This window comes from Nothobranchius furzeri, chromosome 14 (assembly GCF_043380555.1).
Source record: "Nothobranchius furzeri strain GRZ-AD chromosome 14, NfurGRZ-RIMD1, whole genome shotgun sequence".
NCBI classification, from domain to species: domain Eukaryota; kingdom Metazoa; phylum Chordata; class Actinopteri; order Cyprinodontiformes; family Nothobranchiidae; genus Nothobranchius; species Nothobranchius furzeri.
The window spans coordinates 19,054,510-19,076,779 of record NC_091754.1 but is presented as its reverse complement, the minus strand read 5'-3'; the positions used below and the strand labels follow the sequence as shown (position 1 = coordinate 19,076,779).

Below are 22,270 nucleotides of genomic sequence, written 5' to 3'. Positions count from 1 at the left end.
ATCCTGGATCTAAACACAAAAACTCCGAAATAAGTCCTAAAAAAAAAAAAGAACATACATGTAGAGTCAGAAAACCACCTCATTTTTCCCTTCGGTCAATCCTCACTTTGGATTATTTAAAACAAGGTTTTAGAAAAATTCCTTCACACACCTAAAATGCTAACACACAACTGGTGATCTTCTCCAAACAGATCACCCTTAAGAAGCTGCGTGTGTGTATTCACCTGTGAGGCTGTCCGGTCGCGTCATCCTCTCGTAAATATCGTAACTCTGAGGTCCATAGGGGTCAGCGTTGTGGAGCATGGAGCGAGGCAGGGTGGAGCTGTAGTGCTGGGGCACAGCCGTCATGCTAGCCCTAACTGGAGACGACGAGTGGGTAGGTTGCTTGGTCAGTGGTGGGTTCGCGTTGTCCGCCATTGTCAGAGGGGAGCCCATGTGGCCCGATGACGACCCTCCGGAGGTCTGATAGGGAGAGGCGGAGTGGCTATTAGAGCCTGAGCGTGAGTTTGTTGAGCCCACCCGGCGCAGCCCCGCTGGAGAGGTTTTTTGAGTAGAGTAGGGTGGGCAACCGCTGTTGATGCTGCTGGTCCGCTGCACAGAGGGCAAGGTGGTGGTGAAGATGTTGGAGAAAGGTTTGGGTTCAGTTACAATAGGGGAGCCGTAGGCACTGCCGACTGAGGTACGCAGGGAGGCGCGGGAGGGAGACACGCTGCTGGCATACGCTGGCGAGTGGGAGCGAGAAGGCACTGAGCTAACCCTTCGCATAGCACGACCAGGCTGAGCTGTTGTCACCGCCTGAACCTGAAAATGATAAAAATCATCCATTTGTTTCTTCAGTTTTCTACAGAAAGTCGTAAAGAACTAAGAACAAAGCCATAAGGAAAAAGGGTTTTAAATAACAGCCTCGTTTAAGCAGGAATGCGAGAAGGAAACAACAGAAAGACTCACAAGGACAACAAAGAAAAAAGCAGAGGAGCAAACCCTCAAGTCAGCCATCTCAGATCATTGCAAATAAAATAATCACATCATGGACCGGGATCAAGGGAAAATTATCAACACGGAGAACAACCGGTTCAAAGGCTGGGTCAGGGAGGCATTAGAAATAAGGAAACAGGAACACTGGAACATGAACAGAGACGAGGGGGTCTATCAGCTGTCTCGCACCTGGGATTCCCTTCTCCAAAGACCAGCCAGCGGAGGTGGGTGCGACCGACCCGGCGGATCTGACAGATCCGGGTTGGTCACGCCCACCAGAAGAACAGCTGATAAAGACGCGTCACACAAACACCTGTGACACTTCTGAAGAAGACCGCATACGACGGTCGAAACATGTAAAAAGGTAACTAGAAACACCTTCATGTCCAAAAAGAACCGCATTTAATATTTAAGAGGACATAATGAACATTGTAATAGACTCATTTAAAGCCTTTCATCACAGGGCATGACTTTACTCTGGGCCATGTTTATCTTTCCACCCCCTTCTCCAGTGCGATCGCACCATTTGGTTTCTCAGCAGTCTCTGTGCACAAAGCCGTATGAAGCATGATTGTGTTGAAGTGCTCGGTTCACCGTGCACCTTCTGCGCTGTCTTACTTTCCTGTAATCGCAAGGTCAAAGCAATAGGAAATGCAATTTCTGAAGCCACTAATACAAACCTGGGATGAAGTCTGGCCCTCAGCCCTGGTGTTCCTCAACAAGGTGCTGGTGCCTCCTCCAGGAAAGGAGTGCTGCATCTTCAGCTCCGACTTGGCGTGGTTCTGACCGCTGGTGTAGCCGCCGCTGGCATCTTGATACCCGCTGTCAGAGTAGGAGTTCATCTGGGCCGAGCCACAGGAATTACCCGCAGACCCTGAGAGAGAAAGAGTGAGAGGCATGAATTAAATGTAAACAAGGTAGAAAGGGGTTAGGGGTTAGCGTGGTGTAAAAAGGTTTCATAACAAACACGGCCTTTAGCTAAATGGCTTTTCTAATGACAACACAGCAGGAGAACACCACCCTGCGATCTGGTGAACCCTCATTCAGCTTCCTATAGCCTTAGATGAAGCATCAGCTGCTCCAAATAGCCTCTTTAAAACGGACTTGAGCCATTTTTACACATCATTGCTGGAGATTTGCAACAGACTGTGCAGAGAAAAGATTGGTTTATTCTACATCTGCAGCCTCTGTTCTCAGATGGGCCTCAATGGGGGATTGTTGTGCTGTGGATGCAAGGAAGGTGAAATTAGGTATGCAAAACCTACACATGGATATTAATATTTGAAATGAAACCTACATGCAAATTCAAAGAAAGCACAAAAATGTCAAAGAATAGGACGCTGAAGGACATAAAGAAGGTCATCTATGTGGAAAAAAAAAGGAAGGGAGTTATTGTAGTTGGAAATTTTCTGAGGAAAAATAATTAAAAAGTGGGGTGAGAAAAGAGCTAGACTGAAGGCAATAACAGACCCTCACTTTCATGAAGGGAGGACTGCTCCGGGGAGTACAGAGACACCTGCTCTGACTCGGTTCTGATCCGATAGCTGGGCGACTGGGAGCTGTCAGTCACTCGAGACTTGGTGTCCCCTGAGACAGAGGCATCTGGGAAGACACGGGAGACCAGAAAGTCAAACAGTGACAAAGACCGTTCAGTCAGTGGAAATGAAATAAAAAGTATTGCATGGGAGTTTATTTATGCCATTAAAGCGGATTTATTTTAAAAGGAACAGATGGGGAAAGAAAAACTGTGATTTCTGCTACATTAATGTGTGTGCAGAGTTTTTCATTTTTACAGCTTTACAAATGTGCAGGCTGAAAAATGAGCATTTCTCTAATATTCCCCAACACTCGTTTTTGTGCAAGAAAACCGATGTGGCAAAACTCTCCGTCTAATATTTCTCTGCACAATGTTTCTCCGTAGTCACAATCCAGTTAAGCGTAACAAGAGTCAATGGGTTTCTCTGCAATCACCAGAACAATAGGCAGAGGGGAACAAGGAGGCGAAACACTGACAGCCTGGTTCTGTTAAATCCTGCACGCTTAGCCGTGTGTGAATGAGAGCTGAATCCTATGAAGAAGCATCCATTGTTGCCAAAGCTGACCTGCTGAATAAAGCTGCTGACAGACAGGCGCGGTCTGTTTGACAGCCTGACATTTTGCACTTCCACATCCAGACATCTAGGGGTGCATGCCTTCTTACGGATCGGATCGACTCAAGACAGATTAGGGCGGTCTAATTGACAAGAACGTGCATCGGGCATTTCCTGCTGCGAGGAACTCAGTCCCTGTTTGACCTGATCGTAGGAACGTCCCCAAGTTCGTGCTAAGTCTTGACTATCTGTGCAGTTAATTGGCTCAGAGCAAAAGTGATTGTACAGCACATCACAAAGTTGAGGGAAAAGAAAGGTAAAGAAAGATAATTGGGATGAAGTATGTAAAGCTGGGAGTGGAAGTGAGTATTAGGAGTTATCGTTAAAGGAGTAAATTGGCAGTGTTGCTAAATTAAATAAAAACCAGAGATAATAAAAACCTGTGATGCCATGTTTTCATACTGAGCCTTGACCCTTTTTGATGAAGTAGGAGCCAAAATGCCAGAGCAGATAGGAAACAAGAAGAGACAGACGGTGAGCACAGAGGGAGACGGAAACCACGGATTGTCTCTGTATGGTAAGGGCTTTCCGTGGTGACTATCATATTATGTATATGAGGAGTGCCTGATATTTATATTTAAGGCAAATATATCTTTTTTACATCCAAACTGAATGATTTATCTCAGGTTTTTGTTTTTAAGCCAAGTAAAAACTAACTCTTATATATGTATGAGATTTTGAAAATGTTAATTTTAAGACTAATAAAACTATAACTATAACTAGATCAGTGTTTTGTTGTCTTTTTCAAATAGCACGACTCAGAGGTCTCATATCCAGACAAGATCCGGAGGAACTCATTCATGCGTTCATCTCCAGCAGGCTGGACTATTTGCAACGGTCTTTTCAACACATTCTCACACCCAAGGCGTCAAAATATGACACGTGTGACCAAGCCTCAATATATGACGAATCGGGACTCCCCAGCGTGTCAGGAGACGACAATCAGGGACAAACTGCTGACGCAGCGTCCCAGAGCGTCGGTATCCGACGCCGGTGCTGAGACGGACATTAGAACTACTTGTGAACTACTTAACCTTCCCCTCACCCAAATCCTAACCTTAAGGTCACAGTTTATGGACCTTAAGGTTAGGATTGGGGTGAGGGGAGGGTTAAATAGTCGAATAATGTCCGTGTGACCGCGGGCGTCAAACAGTGACGACAGCGGAGCCACGTGTTCCAGCGTGTCCCTGACCGTCGTCTCCCGACGCACTGTGGCGTCCCGAATCGTCATATATTGAGGCTTGGTCACACGCGTCATATTTTGACGCCTTGGGTGTGAGAATGTGTTGGACCTTTGGATTTTCCCAAAAAAACTGAAGCAACTGCAGCTTATTCAGAATGCTGCAGCTTGTGTCTTAAAAAGAACCAAGAGATCCTAGCACATCACTCCTGTTCTTCAATCTCTGCACTGGTTACCAGTAAACTATGTAATCAATTTCAAATTACTTCTACTAGTTCATAAATCACTCAATGGCATAGGGTCAGAATACATGATGGACCTCCCTTCTGTGTAGCAGGGCTCTGAGGTCCTTAGGAAACGGTCTGCTGGTAGAACCCCGGGTCAGAACCAAAAAGGTTGAAGCAGCTTTCAGCTACTATCCTGCACTCAGATGGAATCAGCTACCTTATGGTTAATGTGCTTCAACTAACTTTTAAATAAAAATCGAAAACTTTCATGTATTCATCGGCCTTTGAATGAATGTTTCTTACGCTGCACCTTCTGCACTGTACCTGCTCACCCTTTAACTTCGTCTTTTTCCTGATTCTTAAAATCTGAAATGAATTTGGTTGAAATTTATTTGTGTATGTTAATCGTGCTGTCATGTTGACTGTGATGTTCTTGCTATTCTCGCTAATAGAAAGCACATTGGATTGCCTCTGTGTTTGAAATGTGCTATACAAATAAAGCTGCCTTTCCTAAAACAAAACAAAAAAATAAATCTTCAGCTACTACCACACCAGTGTTTAGCTCAGTATCTTTAAAAATGCCCGAGTTAAAGATGTTGCTGCTATTGTTGATTAGCTACGGTAGCCATCTTTAATCAGCTTGAGACAAGAACGTAGTCGATTGTAGATAAACGTCCAGAAAACACTTTCTTAGTGTTAAATTTAAATACTCTCATACACATAGGCATTATAACTTACAGAGGCTGATAATTATTCTAAATGAACACAAATGGATGGATGTCCGTTTCTAAAGCGGTGCATAACGTAATAAGATGCATTCTCCCCACAAGCTTAGCGACGCATCTCTTCTCAATGGGAGCATTTCAGACGCATTTCAACAGCTGAAGAGTTCTATGCAGCTGGTCACAAAATCACCTGTTAATTTTAAGATCAGGTGTGATTTCAGTAGGTTTTGGAAATGTCTTTTAATTAGAAAGTTGATGGATATTTCACACTGCTCCCGTGTTTCACTTCCTGTTTGCCCCATCTGAGCTCCTGAGCTTGACGTGTTCTAGTAGTGCAGTGCTTAAAAATGAAACCATAGCAGAGTGATGAGACAATACGCTTCTGGGACGCGTCGAAGACACGCCCCGTCATGGCTGGTGAAAGCACACCCAACGGCATCTCGCTAGGCATTACACCTTACAGAAGTCAGGCTATAAATACGCATCTGGTAGGGGCTGCATGACTTATTTTTTTTTAAGTCGACAGTCAAGTAATGAAAATCTAATTGACTTTGATTATTTGTTAATGATGTCATACACCTGAAGCGGGTTGGTTCGCTGGAGTATTTGACAATTAAAATTGCGCCCACAATTTCAAAGTTAACACACATCTCTTTTAACAATGGTAGTTTCTGCATCTTTACTGTTCCCCCGCTTCAGCCCTCCCCCTGCGCAGCGGCCGCAAACTCACTGATGCGCCTGCAGCCTCTCAGAGTTCCTGCTGCTCTAAACATTAAAATAATTATTTTATTTTCTGTTCCTCACTTCTGATTACCTTCAATGGTGTCTGTTTGTTTCAACCACCAGGTACAAAAGTGAACTTGTTTATATTTGAAAATTTTTCTGTTCTGTCTGTTTATTATCTTCCTGCATCTCCTCTCAATCCTAAAAAAAAAAAAAAAAAAAAACTGCTACCTGGCTTACTGCTACCTTATGAGTTACCTTTGAATTGCAGTTCAAAATGATCTACCGACCGCAAAAACAGTGGAGTGCTGCCGGCCGCACCAGTGAGGTTAAATCACCGGAGGACAAAACAGGTGATGCGCCCCGCTCCACAGCAGCGGGGAGCATCAGGCACAAGTAAAAGACAGAAAACATAAAAGGAAATGAGCCGACATGAAAGATCGCGTTACATTTGTTTTTGAGTGGTGACACCTGATTTGATAATGTTACTGTGACCGTGCTCAGGACGCAGATGTCTGGATCGCGTCAACGATCAGAGCTTTGCATGCGCAAGCTGGTTAAGGTTAGGATGGGGGTGAGGGGAATGTTAAATTGTAAGAGGGTAAACGTCACAATTCGGTCAAATGTCCGTTTTACCGTGGGTGTCAGATACCGATGCTCTGTCTGATACTCGTCGCCGGCTGTCTTTTCCGAGGACTCCATCTTGTCGGTCATTATCACGTGACAGCGACTAGTCTATGAAAGGCATAAAAAGTCACTACAGAGCAGTGAAGTCGACTAGTTGATACAACCCCTAGCTAGCATCTGGTGGAAAGTCAGGGTTAGGCTCTTAAAAAAATAACAACCCTTCCATGTAGTAAATTATACACAGCTGCATTGTAAAATAATATTAATTAGAACAAAGCTATGTCTAGTGCTGCATGACTCATTGTAATTTGAATTAAAAGAAAGAAACAATTTAATGTTTGCTGTCTACCTGCAAAGTGTGCCAATGATTGTTGGGTTGTTCCGGTGGAACTTAATGAAATGTCATTTTTTATCCAACAAGGTTGCCTTCTTTATTGCTAAAAGTATTTATTAATTTATATACTTATTAATATGTAACTAAAGTTGCTAAAACAGGGACTCCTCTAAGGCAGGGTCAGGGTTGTACCGAGAAGGAGAACAAAACACAGCTCTTTGAAATGTTATTTTTTGTTGTTTTTTTTTACTCCTTTGGGCTAGATTGAGAAAAAAAATTAACAAATGTGTGAAATAAATACTATTAAAAGCACATTGTTTATGCTTTTCGGATTATTCTGCTCCACTTCCACTTGAAACATCAAAATCAGCACAGAGAACTTCTGTTTCCAAGACACCGAAGAAGAAAAGAGCTGTCACATTTATCCTTCAGTGATATTTTTTTCACAGTCCAACATTTAAATCTACGCCTTGACCTCTCTGGCTCGTCCCCCCCACTCAGTACATTTTCTTATCCATTAACAATGCATTAAATCTAACCTGCAGAAAGCTACTTTCCACATGCACACTGCATTTTCTTTTTTACTCTGTAATTTTTAGCTTTTTACTATTATATATCATTTATTAGTTGCATCTTTAGTACTTTAGTAAGAAGAAATTAGAAAATTGTTGAAAAAATAAGCCATTTTAATAATATCTAAAAATCTACAGAAGCTGTAGGAGCTCGACCACGTTCTACTATGTAGGATTAAACATCCATATTTATGAGCACTTGATGGACTATAGGCATATAATTCCATGTCTGATGGACAGAAACCTGATGTGGGCAGAGAGTAGCTTTGATTATTGCTACTTATACCTACTGCTGCAGTTTCTCACCAAGGTGTGCTTTAATATAACAGGCAATAGGGAAAAGAACAGAAAAATAATATCTATATTTCTACTTTAATATCTTTTAAAACTATATAGAAATATTTTAAAGGTGCAATATGTTACAATGAAGTAAGAAAGATATCCCGTGGTGAAATTCCAGTACTGCATTATTTTTTTCTTAACAAAAAGTCACTTTCTTTCTACCGTTGCACAAGTTTCACGGCTGTTGCCATTTATGGTTCAGCACAAGATTTTAGATGATAAGCAAAGGTGAGTCATACTTAGTAAGTTGATAAGTAGATAAATACATTGTCATAGCTGGTGCCAGCACTCCTGGGTATTTTATGGTAAGGAGTACTTACTACACTTATTACGGTACTATGCCTCCGGCATTACGCCTGGTGCAAAAATAAACAATCAATGATAAACAAGAGCCTGCGTTTAGACCTGCAGAAGGAGAAAAAAAAAAGAAAAGAGACACACGAGAATACAACAGGAGCAAGCTATCACTGCATCAACCTGATGAGGAAATATAAAATTAACATTGTTCTACTGAACAATGATAATAAATCACAGTGCATTAAGTGCCAACCACAGCCTTAAGATGTGTTGAACGTGCCCAAGTCCATACTTATGAGAGCACCATGTGAGCACCTGTGTGTGTACACGCGCTTGTATATGTAAGGTTTCTCTATAGGCCCGTCCAATAGAGAGTGTGAGGGGCCACAGATCTGCCCCCCCAAAGATGTGTAGGAGATGGAGGGAGCTCCAAGTCCCAGAGATCCAGGAGCTGCCCCAGAGCGCAGAGACCCCAGGGAGACTGCGACCAGAAAAGCCACTGCCCCCCTCGAGAGGTGCAGAGGATTGCCCCGGGGGTCACAACCAGCAGCCGGCAGAGTCCCGCCCACAGCCCCCCACGCCCAAGCTGGCCAAGCCCGGAACCCAGCGACCCGAGACCCAGGGGCGACCAGCCCCGCCGGGAACCCAGCAGAGCGCAGGGACTCAGATCCCACCAGGCAGCCACCGGGATTAATCAGGCAGATGCCAAAAATCTTAAACCCCCTGACCCGGCAGCCAGGAACACTTAGGCAGACCAAGGCACCACACTCCACAACAGGTGTGGCAGGGGGAGGGGAGACAAAGATGTATTGACCCTTTGCACCGGTGTCACCTAATCATGTGGGTCCACCATGGTGGACGGCTAAAGCATGTAAACAGTGAGCGACACGATTACGAAACAAAGGGAAAAGTAGAGCCTGAAACTGTTTTTGCGATCAAAACAAAAACAAAACTCCTCCAGCATTCCTTCAACCAGTTCATGCCCAGTTCAGTTATCAGAAGAAGTAGCGCATCTAGCGGGAGCTCATAGAGAGCGGTGTGTTAACTAGCTTACCAACGTTAGCTTACGTTCTCTCTGCAGCTGTTCACCGATGTAAACATGTTGCTGACTTTGCCTAAATTCACCCCTCTGGATTTATAACTTTATGTTGTAAACAGCGTTTCACTTTACACCAAAGCTGATTTTTAAAAGTCCTGATCCCTTGTTGCTGGTGGTGTTACCGGGTTCAGCTGCTGCCCTTATCCCTGTTCCTGTCTTCCTCATGAAATAAATGAACGTTAATCTTACCCGGTAAAAACATGTTCGCTGCTAATCTGAGGCCTGCTAGTCCGCTTGACGCAGCAGTTCATCTCCGTCCTCAGCCTCCATCAAAGTTATTAAAAAAACAAAACTAGTTGAGTTTACATCCTTGTCTGTTAGTGCAGCCAACCACGCAGCAAGCTAAAACCATTTTACTGTCAAATCAACTAAATAAAAGCGATAAAAGGCTACAAACTGGCTTGTTTTGACTACCTTCACTGGAGTTTCAACGGGTGTAAACAGTCTTTTTGCCGTCCATCATGGCGAAGGGGTAGTCACATGAGTGGCGTGACGTCACGTGCAAAGGGTCAATAGCAGCAAAAGAAGTCAAAGGAGAGGGGAGGAGTCAAAGGCCCCACCTGACATATACAGTCATACACAGACACAGTCACACACTCCCTCCCTCAAGCTCACACATACACATACAAGCACGCCAGACACCCACTCATGCTCCCCATACACACCCTATTCACTCTGGTCCCGGTACTGCTGCACAAAGGGTACAACCATTACCGGTTCCCAGAGTTCGACCCTTTCTGCTGGGGTGCTGATGAGCAGGCTCCCCCGCCCAACGAAGAGCAAAGCGACCCACCACCCCAGACCCCAGCCAGATGGCCAGATCCCCCTCCTTTGGTTTGGTTCTTTAAACAATTCTGGAGCTTTTAGCCTGCCAGTGTCGAATTACAAATATCGGCGCTGCAGCGTTAGCTCGATGCACACTCTGCAACCTCACGGGCTCACTGAGTGAAAAACAGTTACTACGTCCCATCTATGATTTTGTAAACTTCCTTTCAACATGATTGTGCCACTAGACGGCTTTGAGATCATTTCACTCTAGAATTCTTACGTATTGCTCCTTTGAGGTGTGCAGAGTTTGAAAAAGCTGTGTTTTCTCAAGAGATCCCTCGTGGTTGTGTCAGTCACATACCGAGGTGGCAGCAGGAAGACCACAGCAAAGACAGAAATTGAGGGAAAGCTCGATTCTGTGGTGTTTCTCCTCGACTCTCAGTGGACTTTAGATGCGACTGCATTGACATTTCCAGGGGGCAAAAAGAAAAAACCTATTGATGTAGTGACACTTCTATCTACAGGTAAACACCATGTACCAGACATTCAGAGATTATTTCACCTAAATAAAAAAAATCTACATTGCCATGTCTGCCTGTTGGTTAATATCTGCAGCACCATTACCAACCAGCACAAAGCCAAAGTGTGACTGCGATTAGTCTCTGACTCTGTTATAACGCTAATGAAATGCATTCAGAAAGGAAATGAGGAGCAGGCAGTTAATGAGAAAAGAAAATGGTATTAATATTCCCAGTGCATGTGAACTGTTACCCCCCCCCCCCCCCCAAGAGCTCTTCTGACAGAATTGACAATAAAAGATTAATGACTGCTGTAAAATTAGTTTTTTCAATACGCGATTAATAAGCCATTAAAGACCTTAGTAAATGTAATTTATTATCTGTTCTCGTGGAAAGATCTGATAAGGAGGAGGGCTAGGCTGTCAGAGGGTCTGGGTATAAAGAGTCCTCCTGCAGCCTGTCGCTGACGCTGCTTTGTTTGAGTGAGGAACCGCTTAAACAACTGTTAAAACAAGAACATGCCCAGGGGCTGTCAGCCGCTTTGTTGAAGAGGGTCACATTGGTAGAGATAATCAAGTAAATGTAAAACATGTCAAGAATGCAACACACACACACACACGCACACGAAGTGAGAACTGAAGCTCTTAGCGAAGTGGGTTTTGTATTCCGCTTTAATATTTTATCACGACGATACTTAAAACAGTGTCCTTGGTCAACTTCATTATTATTAATACTTGATCTAAGTAAGAGAAAAGAGGTGTGGTATCATTATTATTTACTAACCGCTGACTACAGATCACCGTGCGATTAAAATCAATTTCTATTAGTAATTTATCTGAGCTGATTTGCAAATATCAAGGACATCACACATAATGGGCAGATTAGCATTACTTAAAAAAAGTCAGTGTAAACATTCTTTCATATGTCGTCGTCGTCGTCTTCCTCCGCTTATCCGGGTCCGGGTCGCGGGGGCAGCATCCCAACTAGGGAGCTCCAGGCCGTCCTCTCCCCGACCTTGTCCACCAGCTCCTCCGGCAGGACCCCAAGGCGTTCCCGGACCAGATTGGAGATGTAACCTCTCCAACGTGTCCTGGGTCGACCCGGGGGCCTTCTGCCGGCAGGACATGCCCGAAACACCTCCCCGGGGAGGCGTCCAGGAGGCATCCTGACCAGATGCCCAAACCACCTCAACTGGCTCCTTTCGATCCGGAGGAGCAGCGGTTCTACTCCGAGTCCCTCCCGAATGTCCGAGCTCCTCACCCTATCTCTAAGGCTGAGCCCGGCCACCCTACGGAGGAAACTCATTCCGGCCGCTTGTATCCGCAATCTCGTTCTTTCGGTCATTACCCAAAGCTCATGACCATAGGTGAGGATTGGGACGTAGAACGACCGGTAAATCGAGAGCCTGGCTTTCTGGCTCAGCTCCCTCTTCCCCACGACAGATCAGCTCAGCGTCCGCATCACTGCAGACGCCGAAACAATCCACCTGTCGATCTCCCGATCCCTCCTACCCTCACTCGTGAACAAGACCCCGAGATACTTAAACTCCTCCACTTGAGGTAGGACCTCTCCCCCGACCCGGAGGTGGCAAGCCACCCTTTTCCGGTCGAGAACCATGGTCTCAGACTTGGAGGTGCTGATCCTCATCCCAGCCGCTTCACATTCGGCCGCGAACCTACCCAGCAAGAGCTGAAGGTCAGAGCTGGATGAAGCTAGGAGGACCACATCATCCGCAAAAAGCAGAGACGAGATTCTCCTGCCACCAAACTCGACACACTCCACACCACGGCTGCGTCTAGAAATTCTGTCCATAAAAGTGATGAACAGAACCGGTGACAAAGGGCAGCCCTGGCGGAGTCCAACCCTCACTGGGAACAGGTCCGACTTACTACCGGCTATGCGGACCAAACTCACGCTCCTCTGGTAAAGGGACTGAATGGCCCTTAACAGAAAGCCACCCACCCCATACTCCTGGAGCGTCCCCCACAGGGTGCCCCTGGGGACACGGTCATAAGCCTTCTCCAAATCCACAAAGCACATGTGGATTGGTTGGGCAAACTCCCATGCCCCCTCCATCACCCTTGCAAGGGTATAGAGCTGGTCCACAGTTCCACGGCCAGGACGAAAACAACATTGCTCCTCCTCTATCTGAGATTCAACTATCGATCGGACCCTCCTCTCCAGTACCTTGGAGTAGACCTTTCCAGGGAGGCTGAGGAGTGTGATCCCCCTATAGTTGGAACACACCCTCAGGTCACCCTTCTTAAAGATGGGGACCACCACCCCGGTCTGCCACTCCCTAGGAACTGCCCCCGATGACCACGCAATGTTGTAGAGACGTGTCAACCATGACAGCCCTACAACACCCATAGCCTTGAGATACCCAGGACGAACCTCATCCGCCCCCGGGGCTCCGCCGCTGTGTAGTTGTTTGACTACCTCAGCAACTTCTGCCCCCGAGATCGGACAGTCCATCCCCAGGCCTCCCAGCTCTGGTTCCTCCTCGGAATGCGCATTGGTGGGATTGAGGAGCTCCTCAAAGTATTCCTTCCACCGTCCGACTATAGCCTCAGTTGACGTCAGCAGCTCCCCATCCCCACTGTAAACAGTGTGAGCGAGTTGCTGCCTTCCTCTCCTGAGGCGCCGGACAGTTTGCCAGAACCTCTTTGGAGCCGATCGATAGTCTTTCTCCATGGCCTCACCAAACTCCTCCCACGCCCGAGATTTTGCCTCGGCAACTGCCACTGCTGCACCCCGCTTGGCTATCCGGTACCTGTCTGCTGCCTCCGGAGACCCACAGACCAGCCACGCCCTGTAGGCCTCCTTCTTCAGCCTGATGGCTCCCCGAACCTCTGGTGTCCACCAGCGGGTACGGGGGTTGCCACCACGACTGGCACCAGCCACCTTACGACCACAGCTAGCAACAGCCGCCTCGACAATCGCAGAGTGGAACAAGGCCCACTTGGACTCAATGTCCCCCACTGCTCTCGGGACGTGGTCAAAGCTCTGCCGTAGGTGGGAGTTGAAGACCGTCTTGACAGGTTCTTCTGCCAGGCGTTCCCAGCAGACCCTCACTATGCGTTTGGGTCTGCCAGGTCTACGCGGCATGTTCCCTTGCCATCTGATCCAACTCACCACCAGGTGGTGATCAGTTGACAGCTCCGCCCCTCTCTTCACTCGGGTGTCCAAAACATACGGCCGCAGGTCAGATGATACGACTACAAAATCTATCATCGACCTGTGACCTAGGCTGCCCTGGTACCAAGTGTACCGGTGGGCATCCTTATGTTCGAACATGGTGTTCGTTATGGCCAAACTGTGGCTTGCACAGAAGTCCAATAACAAAACACCGCTCGAGTTCAGATTAGGTGGGCCGTTCCTCCCAATCACACCCCTCCAGGTCAAGCTGTCATTGCCCACGTGAGCATTGAAGTCCCCCAGCAGGACAATGGAGTCCCCTGATGGAGCACTATCTAGCACTCGTCCCAGGGACTCCAAAAAGGGTGGGTACTCTGAACTGATATTTGGCCCATAAGTACAAACAACAGTCAGGACCCGTTCCCCGACCCGAAGGCGCAAGGAAGCTACCCTCTTGTCCCCCGGGGTAAACCCCAACACACAGGCAGAGAGTCTCGGGGCTAACAAAAAGCCAACCCCAGCCCTCCGCCTCTCACCCGGAGCAACACCAGCAAAGTAGAGTGTCCAACCCCTCTCCAGGTCTCGGGTTCCAGAGCCAATGCAATGTGTCGAGGTGAGTCCGACTATATCTAGCCGGTACCGCTCAACCTCTGCCACAAGCTCCGGCTCCTTCCCCGCCAGCGAGGTGACGTTCCATGTCCCAAAAACTAGTTTTCTTGTCCGGGGATTGGACCGCCAAGGCTCCTGCCTTGGTCTGCCACCCGATTCGCATTGCACCGGACCCTTCATGTTCCTCCTGCGGGTGGTGGGTCCACAGTTGGACGAGCCCATGTATCCGGTTCGGGCTAGGCCCGGCCGGGCCCCATGGGCGAAAGCCCGGCCACCAGGCGCTCGCTCACGGGCCCCAACCCCAGGCCTGGCTCCAGGGTGGGACCCCGGTAACCCTCCGGGCCAGGTACTCCGACTCTTCGTTTTAACCGCCATGAAAGATCCTTCGAACCGTTCTTTGTCTCACCCTTCTTTCATATGGCTTTTAAAAATCCAGGGGAGTTTTAATCTGCATTGAGTTTTGATTTTACATCTTATTATTTAAAATGGAGATGATTTTATTATGTTTGTTTGAATGACTCTGATTTAATTTGCTTTTATACTAGCTTTCCATTTTATTGTTTGTTCTATTGTTGATTTATTGTTTCTAATTTTAATGTTAAGCCCTTTGGTCACCCTCTGGGTAGTGTAAAGCACTATATAAATAAACTTTGATTGATTGATTGATTGATTTAGCCAGAGATAACATACCAACAGTCCTCCATGGCAGAGATTTCTCCGATGAGCTGTGAAAAGAAAAAACTGCATTAGAAAAGTGAATAAAAGTGTACATTTCAGTACAAAGCACAGAAATACTGAAACACCTTAATACCTAGTGCATTTTTATTTTGAGGACTTTTATTTATAACATCTAAAATTAAAATATTCATGCGTTGTGTTATTAAAGTCTACAATTTTCTCGGGTTGTGAAGATTCAAAGATCTTGAGATTTCTTGCAAGAAAATTTACAGATGCTGTTTGTCTATATTCACCCTATGGTAAATATTTGGCCGATGGATTCAATACAACCGATGAGAGATGAAAATGAATACAAAGAAAATGAAGGACTTAATCCAGAAAATTATCACTCTGCATATTTAAACAGGCAGTCCTGCAGCTGAGCAAAATGACATGTTGATATGACTCGGACACGAGGCTCAGAATTTACTCCAATGCAGAGGAAATCCTTTTCATTCCCAAGGGAACAATGCAGGAGAACATTGGTCCAGTCAGAAACAATTTTACACTTTGTAGGGTGGGATAACGCCTGGCTAACAGCTAAAAATATTGTACAGTGGAGTTGTATTTTTACATTTTCTGTAAATGTAGTCGCTAGTTTCTGTAACTTGTAATCAAATGTTCACACTGTACCAAGAATATATGAAATACTAGGGATACACGTTTTCCAAAATTTCTTTAACTAGTTATTGACGCTCCTTAATGTCACACAAACATTTGCCCCCACTCTATAAATAATAACGCTTTTCCCTTCTACTTTTTAAAATATTATTCTGATGCACAACTAAAGTCCCACACTCGTTACATTTATGAACAAAAGCTAAAGAAAGAGTGGGATGACAGCTGAAATGTCGGTCAGACTCAGAACTTGTTGGCCAGTGGACGTCTGGCATCAAATACACAGCGCTGCTTGCGATTGCGTGCTTATGAGTGCATTCTGGAGTTCACGGCTTTAAAAAAAAACACTTGAGTTTCCTTGCACTGAACTAAATAATTGCACTGACATTTCTTTATTTTACTGGACAAATTAGGAGTCAGGCGCAAGCAGGAGCATCATGACAGACTGACTTGTTGCTGGTCTCGGTTCGGTTTGCTGTGCCATGTTCTGCCAGGCTCAGCGCTTTGATGTGAGGCTAATTGTGTTCCAAGAATGAAATAACTAGGAATAAACTGCTCCCATGCCGTGCTCTTTGCTAACCGCTCTGTGTGGCGAGCTCTTTTCTTCTTCTGCAGGTAAACACTTTGATAGCAGCGCTCTTGCACACTCCAGAGCCACAAAATATATTGCAGTCAAATGCAGAAGAAGCACTTGAAGCAGTTAACCGGGCAAAACTATTTTATCTGGTTACAACATTTATGGCAATTAACTGGTTAACTATGTGCATCCCTACGATATACACATCTTTGCAAATCCAGAAAAGTGTGGACGTACAAAAGCGGTACTTTTAAGAGCACAGTGAACTCCCCCATTGATAAAATCTCTCTGTGTCTACGTTCTCCCTTGTTTTTTGTCCCCACGTAGGCATATACAGTTGGATAACGTTGTCACGTTGTGGGTGTGGAGATGATGGACCAAGTGTGGTGGAGCAGCTCAGGAGGCAAAGATGCAGGCTCGGATAAAGTAAAAATGAATTTAATTACAGAACGGGAACGGCAGGAACAAACACAACGCTGACAACTAACACACACAATGATCTGACGAAGACTGGTACAAGACGGGAGGTATAAATACACAGGGAAAATTAGGAACACATGGGCAGGTTAACGAGGGGCAGGTGAGAACAATAAGGACTAATCAGGGCAGGAGAGCGACACAGTCAGGAATGCAGGGGCGGATCGCGACAGTACCCCCCCCCAAAGGGGGCAGATACCAGATGCCCACAAGCCACATAACACAGGAGGCTCTGGAACACTTGGACTCAGGGACTCGGGAACACTTGGACTCGGGAACTCTGGAACACTTGGCTCAGTCCGGGGCTGCAGAGCAGGGGCCTCTTGATTAGGCGGCACAACTCTGACTTACAAGGGTCTCTTGAGCTTGGACCAGGAAACTCGGACTTGAACTCTTTGACTGGACACACAGGAACTCTTGACTGGACACACAGGAACAGAAAAAACTGCAGCAGCCGGGGAGGGACCCAGTAGGAACTGCAGCAGCAGGCGTGGGACCCAGCAGAGACTGCAGCAGCAGGCGTGGGACCCAGTAGGAACTGCAGCAGGAGGCATGGGACCCAGTAGAGACTGCAGCATGAAGGACCTGCAGGAACAGACCCGCAGGCGTGAACCAGGAAGTAGATGGAAACTGCAGGAGCGACATGAGGAAACCCAGCTCGGCGGCAGGTACTCGACATAGGGTCTGAGCAGGTGCACATACCGATTCGCTGGATCACAGGCAGAGGCTCGGGTGAAGGGAAGCAGACATGGAGCAGGAAGACCAGCCCTACCACTCCAAAGAACGCTGGCATGCGCAGGGGGTTTTACCTCCAAAAAAACTCCAGGATACAGCAGCTTCCGTAAAAAACAGGACGGGGCAGAACAGCAGGAGAGGAGAAATGACCCCGACCACCCCGAAAACGGATAGGATGCGCCAGGATCTCCCAGAGGGCTCAACCACCCCGAGAACAGGTAGGATATGCCGAAAACACAAAACTCCAGGCCGGAATCTCCCTCCGCTGAAAAAGAGAAAAAGCAAAAAAAAAAAAAAAATCCTCCAGGCAGATGTTGCAAAGCTCACCACAGATCCAGGTTGGTCAGATCATTCTGTCACGTTGTGGGTGTGGAGATGATGGACCAAGTGTGGTGGAGCAGCTCAGGAGGCAAAGATGCAGGCTCGGATAAAGTAAAAATGAATTTAATTACAGAACGGGAACGGCAGGAACAAACACAACGCTGACAACTAACACACACAATGATCTGACGAAGACTGGTACAAGACGGGAGGTATAAATACACAGGGAAAATTAGGAACACATGGGCAGGTTAACGAGGGGCAGGTGAGAACAATAAGGACTAATCAGGGCAGGAGAGAGACACAGTCAGGAAGGCAGGGGCGGATCGCGACAAACGTAATGACGCAGCACAGACTAGACCCCACGTTCACGGAAAAGCGACTGGTTCGGTTTTCTTCGAAAGAGCTGGCTAAGAACTAAATAAGCTCTAGCTCTGGCACCAGCACCAATCTCATTGCAAAAACATTTCTATTTGGTTTCAGCAGTTCAAAATGTTGAAAAAAAAAAAGGAAGGATTACTTTGTGAGTGGTTGGCAACCAAATTACAATGTAAATGTGGGTAAATTGCAAACCGTTTGTGACTAAACTACAATAGGTTGCAAGGCAATTTGCTTCCTTATATAATACTTGACATTCAATGTGATTTAATATAAAATTTGCAAACTTCCTCATGATTTTATGTTCCCAGCTGCAGCAGCCCAATGAGACTGGCTTATGTGTCATAACTAATGAACCCGTCTTTAAACAGAACAATGACACAGAACCGGAGAGGGAGAACGTCCCCCACAAACCGTTTTCAACAAATTCCGTTTTCCTGTCATTAACATCAAGCATTCAGTGTTGCTCCTACAACTATCTTCCCCTAATCCAAGGTGACACTAGAAGGGATTTTAAGAAGCATGGCTCTCTGACTTGTAATGAGCCCACAGGCAATTAAAAAGGAGATGCTGGGAAAGTTGTGCGCCACTGAACCATAGCAGATAGAGCAGAAGAATGGCTACCATGACGACAGATGATGATGCACACTGTATGTTGTTGGGAAAAACACTTTTAGTGACAGCAAAACTGAAAAAGTGATTCACAGCAAGCCTTTTCCTATCAGCATACCTCGTTTCCTAAACACCCACTAGTGAACAACTAGCCACGTGGGAGGTCGAAACTTTTCAGCATTGCCTGAGGACGGGCTTGACGACCCCGCCTTTATTCTTGTAGAAATAGCATTAGAGGTGTATTGAAATGTAATGACTCTTATCAGGACCCTTAAGTGTCTTGCCACCTCTGCAGGTGTCCTGCTGTGCTTTTGAGTGAACCATCATGACATAAGTGTTGAAAGCTGATCTACTCTTAAGTACAAATATCCTGTGACAAACATTTCATTTTTCCTCCATGGGTTTCAAAATAGACGTATAAATGGTGCACCATGAGTGTTGTATAGGATCTTATAGGCAGTTGTCCTGTCCTGGGGGAGGGGGGTTGTTAAAAGTCTGTGTTAGACATCTGGTGCTTTAATCTGTAAGAAGGACACTGTTACTTGGCCAAGGTCCCTCCAAGCTCACTCTAATCTAAGACTGGTTTTTTAAAGGGATGCACCGATACGATACTGGTATCGGTACAGATACCGGTATCGGTATCGGTAAAAGTTAACAGATACCAGTAACTGATACCAATGCAGTTGCTTGAAAGTGACATCACTATAACTTGTCATTTCTGTTCACCTAATATTTAAGTTTTGTGATCACTTATACTACTTTTTATCTACCTCACAGTCTTTTCCTATTGAAAACAGAAGAAAATAAAACCTGTATTCCAATTCATTGCATTTTTTTGGTGTGGTAGAAGTATCTGTATCGGTATCGGCGAGTACTCAGATCCAAGTATCGGTATCGTATCGGTTTGGAAAAAAAGTGGTATCGTTGCATCCCTAGTTTTTATTCACAGCACAAGACGGATGAACTTTCAAAAGTAAATCATATAATGAACAAAATGAGTAAATAATCATATGGTTGAATGAACACTAATAGTTGAAGAATAATAACAATGTTTTGATTAATCTGTGCTTAAATTACTGTGGTTGAAATGAATATTATTATGTTATGATCAGTAAAGTTGGATTTAACAAGTGAATTACTATCTGCTGACAGCTGACACACTCAGACACGTGACGATGACATGGTTAAATTAATATCCTGACAACATTGCTTTCTGTTCCACCGATCAGAACTCCGGTATCTGACGCGAGGCGTGTTTTCTGAGTTTTGTTGGTAGGACTCTTTTTGCATGTCGGGTTCTGGTTTGTTAGTAGATCAAGATGTGGCGATTATTAGGGCAGGACTCACTTCACCATGAGTCAGTTGTAGTTCTAGTTCTTGTGAGTTCTTGAGAAAGCTTCGGACCGGCCATCCGAAGCAAAACCTCTTTCATCCAGAGCATCTTGACAAGCTGTCAAAACCCTGTTGCATGCTACAGCTGACCGCAAACGGTTCCTTCAGGACAAAGCTGAACCAACTTCAACTCCTTAAGAGTTATTCCTAAGACGCAAATAACAACTGTCGTGACCTGAAGACATCTCGAGACTGGTCTAGTCGGCACTGCGGTTTCTTCTACGGACTTCGGTAGCTCTGGGGTCCCCAGACCTCAACACATTCCAGATCTACCACGGGGGTCTTCGAGTGTACGTAGACTCAACAGATTGCGTCTAATGTGTTTTTGATAAGAACCAACTTTGTTAGTTTAATGCAGACCAAATTCACTCCCACTCAGAACTCAGTTTCTTCAGATACGAGGGTTCTGATAACATCACATTCACACATAGTCACACCTCACATTCCATCCACTTAAGATTCCTTCATCACATAAAGTGTCCAAGTTGTCATGTTTTTAATTGTTTAGAAAATAAATTTCTTGCTTTTTATAACCTTGACTCTCTTCTTGAATTGATATGAAGTGTCTTACAATCCCTGAATAAACAAAGAATTCTAAATCTTCTGGTTAAACATTCAAAGATCCATCAGACTGGATTTCCATATTTATATGGAAATTCACATCATATTGGTCAAAGTGTAGGGTAGTAAATCAAACTTCAAAAGCACCCAAATACATATGTTGTCACGTTTTGGAGGGATGTTAGAACCCAAAGTGCAGAAACCCAGGATGACACGAGGCAGGAGATGATGGAAAGTAAAATCCTTTAATTTTGAAGGACGAAACGAAGAATAAATCCAGGGGCAGGGAGCCAAAGTCCAAAAATGTCCAAAATCCAAAATAAACTAGAGATCCAACTGAGACACGAGAAACACTAGAGACTAGGAACGAGAGACTGACAGAATTACCACAAACAGCAACAATGGACCGACAAGACACAGAGACAAGACAGGGCTTAAATACACTGGGGCATAATGGGAGGCAGATGAGCTGCAGGTGTGTGGAGTGTGGGGGAGGACCAGGTGAAAGCAATGACTAATCAGGGAAGAAACTAACATGACCTAAGAGTGAACCTAAAAACAGAAAAGCAACCATATAACTAAAATTCTAAAGGGAAGGAGAACTACAAAAACCGGTGGGACAAAACATATTAAAGAGACTAATAAAAATGAAAAGCTGAAACTATAAACACTGCAGGGGGATGACTGGCTGCAGAGGGGTGACTGGAGAAGACTAAAGGAACACAGGAGACACATAAATGAGATGCAGACAAAGGACACATGAGGGCGCTATGAAACACAAAAGGAGAACCTGGAGTGGGAACTGGAGGGGCTGGGGAACAAAGGGACACGGAACATGACATATGTGTGTTACTCTCCTACACATCTATGGCATTGATGTGAAAAGCAGAAACACAATTTCATTTATTATAATCAATTTGTGGCAAACAAATATTCCACTAATAACTAAAACTTACAATATGTGTTTCATGAGTGAATAAAACACAAACACAGGATAGCAAATATGTTACTTTTACAGACGCTGGTGCAGATGGGTATACTGAATTTGATGCCTAAAAGCATCACTCCTTGTACAGTAGACTAGAATCCAGCATTTGCCGAAGCAAAAATAATTAGGCTTTGCATTCGGTCTAGCCACGCTCCACTGGAACCTTCGCAAGCCCGGCCAGGATTGTTGCCGACCAATCACAGCACATTTATTAAAATAAATAAATAAATAAATAAAATGTATTGTTTTATGGTTTTTTTGTGTTTTATGTAGTTCTTCCGTGATGTAATAGCGGACTGTCCCATTGACTGACATCTGTAGCGTTCCAATCACAGCCCTCTATTGGTTTGGTGGGCCAATCACATTGTTCTATTAGCCAGGTGGATGGGAAGTTACTGCAAACCAAGATGGCTGCCCACCATAGCGAGATGAGAAGACGGAAAATGCTCGTTTGAAACGGCTGTAGCTTCAACTTTGGACTATTTTGACGAGTCCAGAGCAGACAGAGGTACTTTAGTTTATTTAGAAAAAGGATGTATTTGCGTCTTCAAGAAGAGGGCTGAGAATGAGCCTTGGTTGGTCCGGAAAAATACCAGGCCACCCAGATATG

General features: G+C 45.3%; 1 protein-coding gene across 6 annotated transcripts in view; it reads right to left on the bottom strand.

Moving 5' to 3' along the window:
* Positions 1–22,270, bottom strand: part of LOC107390081 (plakophilin-4) — a 120,475-nt gene that overhangs the window by 43,802 nt on the left and 54,403 nt on the right. For 3 of the 6 annotated variants that reach the window (XM_015966609.3, XM_015966608.3, XM_070543961.1), the window contains exons 4-7: positions 14,975–15,009; positions 2,446–2,577; positions 1,656–1,849; positions 225–801 (exon numbers count right to left, since the gene is read on the bottom strand). In XM_015966609.3, coding sequence (XP_015822095.1) covers positions 225–801; positions 1,656–1,849; positions 2,446–2,577; positions 14,975–15,009 — 938 coding nt within the window. The remainder of the gene's footprint in view (positions 1–224; positions 802–1,655; positions 1,850–2,445; positions 2,578–14,974; positions 15,010–22,270) is intronic. The other 3 variants (XM_070543960.1, XM_070543962.1, XM_054746988.2) reach the window with 1 other exon arrangement.